The sequence below is a fragment of the Dendrobium catenatum genome, unplaced genomic scaffold, assembly GCF_001605985.2.
Source record: "Dendrobium catenatum unplaced genomic scaffold, ASM160598v2 fragScaff_scaffold_923, whole genome shotgun sequence".
Classification (NCBI taxonomy): Eukaryota; Viridiplantae; Streptophyta; class Magnoliopsida; order Asparagales; family Orchidaceae; genus Dendrobium; species Dendrobium catenatum.
This window is the reverse complement of record NW_021319385.1, coordinates 1-10984: the sequence shown is the minus strand read 5'-3', so window position 1 is coordinate 10984 and position 10984 is coordinate 1. Positions and strand designations below refer to the sequence as shown.

Here is a 10984-nt window from a genome sequence, read left to right as displayed (position 1 = left end):
TATTATGCATTTTTTTTAAACATTAGGAGTTTCGAATGCGAATTCGAGGGAGGAACTAGTTCGCATCTACCAATGTGACCCATTCTACATTTTTCACCTTGGCCTATTAGTTGAGAGCTTAGGCTCCCAACTAAAAGGTCTTGGGGTCAAATCTTTATATATGTATTTTGCATATGAATTTGTCTTAAATGATCTAAATGTCTATTAAAAAAAAAAAGCAGCTCCTAAAACAACTCATATAACTTTGTCTGCGATGCATCACATAAAAAAATATATATATGTAATTAAAAAATCGAACTACTGAAATTCTTTTTCTGAAATAAAGTGGTATGTATATAAATCTCCTTCTTTTTTTATTTTGGGGCTGTTTGATATGCTGTATTAAGAGTGTAAAGTAATGTAATTACATGTTTGGTTAATTTAGAGCGGAACATAAGGAAGTTGTGGGAAGCATTAGGTGTATTAGGGGAGGCAGATGGCGCGACTTCAAATTGAGCGGGCTAGAAATTCTCTGTCACGAAATAGTGAACCAGCTTCTCCGTCCTCTTCCCACACGGCACGATCCCGTTCACCTTCCTCTTATGACCGGCACAGGCCGCCTTCTCCTTCTCTCTCTCCCTCTCCCTCTCTCTCCCCTCCCGCTGATGATGAGGCTGCGGATTATCATCAGACAACTCAGTCTGCTTCTGGGGGTGCTGACTTTTCTGTGCGCTTTCCAGTCCAGCGTTCGCTTCTGAAATCGGTTTTGTGTCGTCTCTTCGACGCTATTTGTTCTCTTGCTTAAGGAGCAGCAATGGCAATCGTTGGAGGACCTCGTGATGTGAACCTTAATCAGAACAGCGCAGAGATGGAGGAGTATGCTCGCTTCGCCGTCGACGAGCTCAACAAGAAGGAGGTCGCCGCTGCCCCCAAATTTTTTATTTCCGTTTTGAATCCTTGCTGACGAAGCATTACTAATTCCCATTTTTCGATTTCGTATGCCGCTGCGTTGGGTATTAGGATTTTTGTCCCTAGTGGGTTTGATGATTTTCTTGTTGTTTATGTTTTATTTTGGTTTTTTGTTGTAGAATGCACTTCTTGAGTTCGTTCGTCTGCTGAAGGCTAAGGAGCAAGTGGTGACGGGAACACAGTCCCATCTAACGCTGGAGGCGATCGACGCCGGGAAGAAGAAGATTTATGAGGCGAAGGTGTGGGTCAAGCCATGGCTGAACCACAAGGAGCTGCAGGACTTCTAGCATGCTGGAGATGAAGGGTCTGCAAGCTTTACTATTGCTAACCTTGGTGCAAAAAGAGGTAATGATCAGAACTTTATTTTTAGTTTCTCTCGTTTCAATTTTCCGATGGTTCCTTGTAGTTCTTTTTAGAAAGTAGAAAATATTTGCGAACTGATTGTCGATTCTGCTGTAGGTAATTAAAGTAAGAACCGTAGTTTAAGGTTCAAAATTCAAATATTTTCACCTGAAGATATAACTTGTGTTATAATCTAGCTACATTTTTTTAAATTCATGATCTCGATTGAATGACCACATAACATGCTTTTCAAGGCATCTCAAGCAAATAAGGTGGTTACTGTTTCATCATTATGGTCTTTTTTAATTTACTGAAAGAGCTAAAGGACTCAAAGACTTATGTGCACTCATCTCTTCTTACGGTAGGCGTACAAAGTTGAATCAAACTCAAGGAAATTTAATTAGATTTATATAATTAAACTATTTTGAACTATATGAAAACTATAAATTGCCAACATCAAGTTCTCAATACCATTTAATGGAAGTCAATCATGAAAATTCACTCAAACATTGGCAAAAAAAAGGAGGTTTTCATATTAACCATTCTACACGTGGCAACAGCTCATTGACCTTCTCGATATACCAAGACTAGGCTACTGTACTTTCTTGCTGTTTTATTCTATATATAGAACACTGTACAATGAATTGAAATCTAATGAAAAATATAGTTTCCTCTTCCTCTGTTTCGTTCTCTAGTCTTGATTCTTGAACCGATGAATTCAACATGGTATCAGAGCCTATGCATACTCTGGTTCTTCGAATGGCTCAAACGACAGCCACATCGACGGCCACCTCCACCTCTCCTCCATCTCCAGCACCGGCGGACCTCTCCGCCAATCTCCAAGATAATTTCTCCACAACTTCATTTCCGTCTTCCCTCAAATTCTTGATGCAAACCATCAAGAACGTCATCACCCAGCCGCTCACCTCTGAAAATCACGCTCTATAGCGGTCGCAAGTGATCAAACTTTTTCGCGCAAATGGCTACGAAGGATTTCTGACTGGCTCTATCAGCCGCCCGCCACCCCTCATTACCGATACTTCCGGCCAAACCATCAAAAACCCCTCACACGACACCTGGGTGCTCATAGATCAAAACCTCGCAGCCGCTCTCTACTCTGTAATCAACTCGTCTATACTTCCCTACGTTCTTTCTCTAGATCACTGCGTAGACATATGGAAAACTCTCGATCTGAGGCTACAATCCTGTACACGATCAAGAATCAGTCAACTGAAAAACGAACTCCATTTTCTTTCTATGAAAGAAAACTCCATGACTCAATATCTTCTTGAAGTAAAAACTGAGGTCGACGCTCTCGCCTCAGCAGGAGCACCCGTTGAGGTCGAAGACATCATACACTATACACTCAACGGCTTTCCAAACAATTACCAAGCCTTTAAGACTGCCATACGTACAAATCTCCGGTCGGTAAGTCTTGACGAACTCTACAGCCTGTTATGCAGCGAAGAACTAAACCTGGCGCATGAGACCTCCAAAGATCTCCGATCACTTCAGCTCAATGGCAACTCTACCGCTCTGGCAGCAAGTCGCGGACGCGGCCGTGGTCGTACTTCGTCAAACCGCGGAAGATCCTCAAATCGTTCTACCTACAACACCACCAACAATCGCAACAACAAACCACCTCGCCCGCAAATTACCTGTCAAATCTGTGGAAAATTCGGCCACTCAGCCATCAAATGTTGGAATCGTCACAATGAAGATTACAACACTGAACCTACTCTCGCGCTGTTCATATCTCCATCTCAAACCAGCTCCAGCGACTGGTTTCTTGATAGCGGGGCATCCGCTCATCTTACCTCTGATCCCAACCAGCTCCAACAGCCACAGCCATACCAAGGCTCAGATCAAATCGTTCTCGGCAACGGGCAACAGCTTCCTATTCAAAACACGGGTAAAGGTATCTTGCCGACACCATCAGGTAGTCTCCAACTAGCAAATCTAAATCTTGTACCAAATCTTGCATTTAATCTCTTGTCCGTCCATAAGCTTAATACTGACAACAATTACCTTATTACATTTTCCTCAAATGGTTATGAAATCAAGGATCGGAAGAACCACCGGCTTCTTCTCACAGGTCCTGTTATTGATGGCCTGTATCCTCTCAAAGCCGCTGATCATTCCGACAAACAACTCTCTCTTCTTTCTGTACAGCACATACCAGACCTGTGGCACCGCAGGCTCGGTCACCCCTCCAATCAAGCTTTCCGGATAATCACCAGAAGTCACAATGATGTCGTCGTCCCTCTCAAGACTAATACCTATAATTCTTGTAAAATGGCTAAAAGCCATCGGCTACACAAGCCGCTTTCTCAAACCACCTCTACCTTTCCGTTTTCTCTAGTGCATTCCGATGTATGGGGACCATTCCCTGTGGTCTCTCCAACAGGATTTAGTTACTATGTATCTTTTATTGATGATTTCACTAAAGTCACATGGATATATCCTCTGGTTTATAAGTCTGAAACTTTTAACAAATTTCTTGAGTTTTCTCAGCTAATCCATCGTCAATTTAACAAAAAGATACGCATACTTCGTACAGACAACGGAGGGGAATATATCAACAACAAATTCAAAACTTACTGCAACTCTCACGGCATCATACATCAAACCACATGTCCTCACACCCCATCCCAAAACGGCGTCGCCAAACGCAAACACCGACACCTAATCGACAAAACCAGAACATTGCTACTCCAAGCCTCGGTTCCGCAACATCTTTGGGTTGACGCCCTGCTCACGGCTAATCACCTCATTAATCGTATGCCATCCCCAAACACTCAATCCAAATCACCATATGAACTTCTCTACAAACAACCAACACACTACAAACACCTCAGAATTTTTGGAAGCCTCTGCTATCCTTGGCTCAAGCCACACGCACCAAACAAATTATCCCCTGTTTCTCAACCATGCGTTTTCATTGGATATCCCGATTCACAGAAAGGGTATAGATGCCTAGACCCTACATCTAACAAAGTTTACACCTCTTGCCATGTCATATTCGACGAGTCAATCTTCCCGTTTGCCTCACAGCAATCAACTCACTCAAACAACACCACATCCACTCACTATACACCACCCCTCTTATTGGTTCCCACAACCACCCCGTGCACTCCACAGCATAAAGAATCTCATATACCACATCACAGTAATATGACTCCCCCAGCTTCTCAATCCCTTAGCACCAATTCAGAAGAAGTCACCACTTCCATTCGCTCATCCTCCTATTCGAGCCCACCTCAACCTGCTCATACTTCTTCTATTATACCCACGACTACCCATCCTATGGTAACAAGATTGCAGCACGGCATTTCGAAACCAAAGAAAATCTTCAATCTTGCTCACTCCATTCAACACAACGAGCCCACCACTTATCTCCAAGCCGCTAAATTCGAGCAATGGAGAGCTGCTATGTCTCAAGAATTTCAAGCACTTATGGCTCAAGGAACATGGGACTTGGTACCACCGCATCCTACTCAAAACGTACTCGGCTCCAAATGGACGTTTCGTCTCAAATTCAATGCAGACGGCTCCATCAATAGATACAAAGCTCGTCTCGTCGCTAAAGGATACGATCAAGAACATGGTGTCGACTACAAAGAAACTTTCAGCCCCGTCGCCAAAATCAGTACGATTCGGGTCCTCATCCTCATCCCTTTACACTACCAGTGGGACATTCATCAACTCGACGTATCCAACGCATTCTTACACGGTACCCTCTCGGACATCATCTTTATGAAACAACCTCCAGGGTTTCAAGATTCTATCAATCCTCACTATGTCTGCAAGCTCAAGAAAGCGCTGTACTGACTAAAACAATCGCCGAGGGAATGGTATGCCACACTATCCAACCACCTCCTCAAACTCGGTTTCAAAATCAGCAACTTCGATCCGTCACTCCTCACCTACAACTCCAATGGCACACGGCTATACATCCTTATTTACGTCGATGACATTCTACTCACAGGTAACTCTAAATCTGAAATTAATAATCTCCTGTCTAACTTACACTCCACGTTTCAGATGAGGAATCTCGGCTCAGTCAATCAATTTCTGGGAATTCATGCCGTCTCTACCAAGAACGGCATCCTACTACACCAACACCATTATGCCCGGGCCATTGTCGAACGTGCCGGAATGAGTCAGTCAAAGCCGGTATCAACTCCAGTTGCCTGCAAAATCACAACAACACCAACATCTTAAGATCCATTCTCCAATCCTCAACTATATCGGCACCTAATCGGCTCCCTACAGTACCTAACATTAACTAGACCGGACATTCAGTTCGCCGTTCACCAACTATGCCAGTATATGCAACATCCGCTCAATCAGCATTACGACACCCTCAAACGTCTTCTTCGGTTCATCAACGACACCACACACATCGGCATCCAATTGCACCCACACGACCTCAATTTAAGCGGATACGTGGACGCCGACTGGGCAAGTAGTTCGCTCGACCGGAAATCCATTTCCGATCATTGCCATTTCATAGGCAAATCACTCATATCATGGCAAGTTAAGAAACAGAACACCATTGCACGCTCATCGACAGAGGCGGAATACCGTGCTCTTGCGTCCGCTACAACAGAAATCATATGGCTGCGTCGGCTCCTTGAAGACTTTCATATCCCTCAAACCACTCCAACCATCATATACTGTGACAACACCTCCGCCATCGCACTCGCCAACAATCCGGTCTTCCACGCCAGGACCAAACACATCAAAGTAGACTGTCATTTCATCAGAGAACATATTCGGAACAACACGATCACTGTTCATCTCATCTGCACAGCAGATCAAATTGCCGACGTCTTCACCAAAGCTCTTCCCACAACCAGGTTTCAACTAATGTCATCCAAACTCACAGCAGCTCTGCAACCGCAAGTTTGAGGGGGGCTATTAACCATCCTACACGTGGCAACAACTCATTGGACCTTCTCGATATACCCAGACTAGGCTACTGTACTTTTTTGCTGCTTTATTCTATATATAGAACACTGTACAATGAATTGAAATCTACTGAAAAATATAGTTTCCTCTTCCTCTATTTCGTTCTCTGGTCTTGATTCTTGAACCGGTGAATTCAACACTATTAACAAGGCAAGACACATGGTTAAAATTTGTATTTACAAAAATTGTTTGTGGAGAGCTCACATAGGCAGAATTTAAGTGAAAAGAATGATAGGTGAGTATATTTATTGTTAAAAATCTATGATTGTTGACCTTCTCTTGTTTTTGCGCTACCTTTCAAAAAGATTGCACAGGAGAAAGTAGGCTGTTCTACTGTTGTCACTGGACAATTTGTTAAAATTCATCGTGTATTCTCTTCTCACCCTGATTTGAATGAAGAGTATGAGTTCTTGATCTTTCAACAAACAGGTGCAAAATGAAATATATTCTTCTAGAGATGGATATAATTCTTAGGCCTGAAGGTGCAGTCATTTTCCGGGTTGAAGTTGATGTACTGATAAAGTTGAAGAAGATGATCAGCAGCATGAAATGGAACTCGAAGCTTGCTGATCATGAGGACGGCCCTCTTGTGCCGGAGAATATACTGGTTTCTGTGAAGCAATTTTGTGTAACTGGAGGAAAGAACAAGACAGCTCACATATGAGAGAATGACAACTTATGGGGGAACTTCTATGTTAATTCTCTTTTTGGATTCTAACAACTGGAATCAGGAGGGACCCTTAATAGCCTGCCACATTGCTTTCCATCTTGGTGCAGGAGCTTGAGGTCTAGAGAGAGAAATAGCATTGTTTGTACCAAAATGTAAAAGTTATTTCAGCCGATTTTGTTTATGACAAGCCTTGGGAGTCATATTTAGGCAATCATGCTGCCTTCTTTTGACCTAATGTTATTTTTTTGAATTTGATATAATTATGTTTTGCAATCATAATCTCTCCCATTCAAACTGTTTTGTGTTACTTTGTCACGATCAAAATTTCACTTCATGATTTTGACGGTCTCCGATTTTATTTGCAACACTAGTGCCATATACATTACAAGCAGTAGCATGTTGTTGTTTTTTTTGTTTATGAACAAAGAATCTTTGCTGGCGATGATGATAATCAAGTGGGCAGACATTGACAAGAATTTTTATGGTGATGTGGCTCTTCAGGTGCCCTGGAACTTTTTAGCAACCATTTCTGTTTTTTCACTAGAGAAATTCAATTATAATGATATGAAAATGCTTCTTTACATTTCTTATTTCATTAATCCCATTTGTTATCTGGGTCAACTAAATCGTGGTATCTTGGAATTTTTATTCATCGTCATCTTCATTCTTTTTTGTAGCAGTCTTTTTATGAATTGGAGACTTTTGAACATTTATTTGTCTCACACTCGTGCTGATGCCTGATGATCACATAATTTCTGCCTAGGCATGCTTGTAAGCAGTCTGTAATATTTTATTCTTCATTATAAACCCAATGCAATTATTGAGAGTTTTCTTCTGACCCAAAGTAGCTGTAATTTATATAGAACATTATACAAATCCAAAAGAACTTTCCTCTATGTGAACAACTTTCTACAAATAAGTGAAGCCGCTTATCCAAACCAATAATCCATGGCTTGCTACTTGCATGATTTGCCACTAATGCAACCGTAGTAAAATTAAAGGAAAATAACTTCCTATGTGTTTGTCTCAACTAATTAATTTAAGGATTACCTGAGAACAAGGGCCATAAGGTAACTAATTGCTGGAATTATGTTCTCTAGCGTAGAAGCAAAACTTGCTGAGGTTCCCATACAATAGAAGTTTTGCTCAAGCACTGGCCTATAAAATTATAAGACGAGAAGCATAATTAGCTTGCTATGGACCACAACAGATTTTATTCAACGAATATTAAGCTCTGTCTCTACCGGATTTGCCGAAAAAACATGCGAAGGAGAAAGATGGTTATCTGGGCGCAAAATGGAGTTCGATTGGAGATGAATCACACCATTTTTTTTGTTACATTTCATTTTGGAGTGATAAATGAGATTTTCGGTTGGAGATGCCCTTAGAACAGGTTGCTTGATAATGAATCTATCAAATTATTGGAAATTTAGTTACCTACAATCTCCAATTTGTTTGGAAGAAAAGTGAAGCAAATGAAATAAAATTCCAAAAATTTCCGGTTGAATATGATGAATCCATAACTAATCATTTGAACCTTTTTTTTCCTTTCACTTAAGCTCTAAGCATCCAAACACACCATAAAATTTTATGAGCATATGAACTGACTTATCAAATTCTTATTTCATACGGAATCACTATAATCAGACTGAAGCTTAAATTATTTAATCTTCTTATAAGGTAAAAGGGAGATAACCTCTCAAACCAGAGTGCAGAAGGAGCAATGACAGCCGCAGCAACAATATTACGATATACAACGAGCACAAATTGGTTCATCCCATCCCTGAGAGTTGCCACTGAGATTATGAACATACCAGCATAGCTAACCTGTAGCAAAATCATGGCCACATAAGTGTTGCTTTTAACACATGGTTCGTTATTTGCAGTGAATATTCCCGTGTTAGTGGAGGCTGTAGCTAAAACTGCCAAGTGACAACGTTAGAAAAAAAATTAAAATTAGGCGGAGGCGGAGGCGAAGGCGGAGACGGAAACGGAGACGGCGGAGACGGAGTAGAAACATGGAATTAGTTTTAAAATTTAAATTTAATCTAATATATATTAATAATTATATATACTCGGCATTCCTCTCGTTCTCGGCATCCAGTGAAGACCTCTCGTTCTCGGCATCCAGTGAAGACCTCTCGTTCATGGCATCCAGTGAAGACATGGTTTCCCTCTTAGACGAGCAGCTGATTGTCTTCTACATCCTCACCCTCAAGTTGAAGGAAGCCATCGGAGCTAATCTCTGCATACCCCAGGCAAACCCGATAGCCAGGCCTATTCCCCTCGGTTTGTACAAGTACAATTCCGCGTTCAAACCCCTTCTCAGGTCTCAGCCGCTGCCACTGCCGCCGCCTCCTCCTCCGCCACCGCTGCCAAGGATCATCTCGAAATTCCAGGAAAAGATCAGCCAGGCCCGACGAGACGAGGCTTCCTCCCACTGGGTGACCCAATCCATCTATCGCGTCCCCAAATCCCTCCGTGACGTTGATCAGACCGCCTACACCCCGAAGATCGTCTCCATCGGCCCCTACCACCGCGGACGCCGCCCCTTCCGCACCATGGATCGCCACAAATGGCGCTCCCTTTACCACGCTCTCGACCGAACTGGCCACGACGTCAGCCTTTACCTCGACGCCGCCCGCTTGCTCGAAGACCGTGCCCGCTCCTGCTACGAGGCTCCCATCTCCCTGTCCTCCGACGACTTCGTTGAAACTCTCGTCCTCGACTCCATATTCACCCTCGAGCTCTTCCTTGGCTTTGCCCACGGCTTCCAAGGTCTCAACTACTCCCCCAACGACCCCGTCTTCGCCGTCCGCGGCATCATGCACTTGCTCCAGCGCGACATGATAATGCTGGAGAATCAGCTCCCTCTCTTCGTCCTCGACTGGATCCTTGCCGTCCAGGAGGGCTGCGAGCCTTCTAGCTCATACCGCGTGGCTCCCCTCGCGCTCCTCTTCTTCAACCCCCTTATGCCCATCGAGGAGATCCTCCGTCCCATGGTGACTGCTAATCCTCCCGACGACAGAAGAGCCCTACATTGCCTCGATCTCTTCCGCCACAGCCTCCTACCGCTCCGCACGCTCCTCACGCCAGCTTCCGGTCCACGGCCGAGCTTCCCTAGCGAGCAATCCGCACCGCCAGTTGAAATCGCTAGCCCAACGCTTTTCTCCGCCTCTCGCTGGCTTCCAATCGCCCAAAAGCGGCGTCGGCAGCTCATTCACTGCGTTGCTGATCTCCGCGACGCCAGCATCAAATTCTGGCGCCGGACAGACGTCCAGTTTTGGGACATTAAGTTCGAGGAAGGCGTCCTGTACATCCCTCGCATTTTTATTCACGACGGGACCAAATCCCTATTCCTCAATCTGATGGCCTTCGAACAGTGCAATTTTAAGTGTCGCAATCACATAACAGCTTACCTTACATTTATGAATAACCTCATTAACTCCGAGGTGGATGTTGGGCACTTGCACGACAATGAAATTATCGAAAATTTGCTCGGGAGCGATAGGGAGGTGGCCCATATGTTTAACCGGCTTTGCAAGGAGGTAGTGTCCGACATTAATGATTGCTACTTGTCAGAGCTATCGGAGCAGGTAAATCTCTACTATAATAAGAAATGGAATACATGGAGAGCTAGTTTTAATCAAAAGTATTTTAGCAATCCATGGACTTTCATTTCTTTGATGGCTGCTATTGCACTGCTTTTGCTTACTGCTTTGCAAACATTTTATACGGTTTATCCATATTACAAGAAGAATTAGAGTGCATTTTCTTCTAGATGACGTCTGACATCTGTAAAAAAAAATTGTCTCATTTGAGATGATTTTTTTATGACTTTCGAAAGTAGTAACATTTTAGTTTGTGGCTCATCAGTTATTCAGTTGGTTGCTAGCTTTATTTATATATTTAAGTTCTCTAAAATTTCCTCGGCCGCCATCAGGTATTCAGTTGGTTGCTAGCTTTCTTTATCACAATGAATATTCATTTAATAATGGAGCAAAACTAACGTCCATTGATGTGGGGATGAATATATTCATTTGATTTTCC

General features: G+C 43.1%; 2 protein-coding genes across 2 annotated transcripts; both read left to right on the top strand.

The window, feature by feature from the left end:
* Positions 1-739: 739 nt before the first annotated feature.
* On the top strand, positions 740-1261 carry LOC110114528 (cysteine proteinase inhibitor 6-like). Its single transcript, XM_020847443.2, has 2 exons — positions 740-895; positions 1068-1261. The coding sequence occupies exons 1-2, from the start codon at positions 794-796 to the stop codon at positions 1233-1235; spliced, it is 270 nt and encodes an 89-aa protein (XP_020703102.1). The 5' UTR covers positions 740-793; the 3' UTR covers positions 1236-1261.
* Positions 1262-9016: 7755 nt separating this feature from the next.
* LOC110114527 (UPF0481 protein At3g47200-like) lies at positions 9017-10719 on the top strand. The gene has a single exon (XM_020847442.2). It carries the CDS (start codon positions 9082-9084, stop codon positions 10696-10698), a length of 1617 nt encoding a protein of 538 aa, XP_020703101.2. The 5' UTR covers positions 9017-9081; the 3' UTR covers positions 10699-10719.
* Positions 10720-10984: the final 265 nt, after the last annotated feature.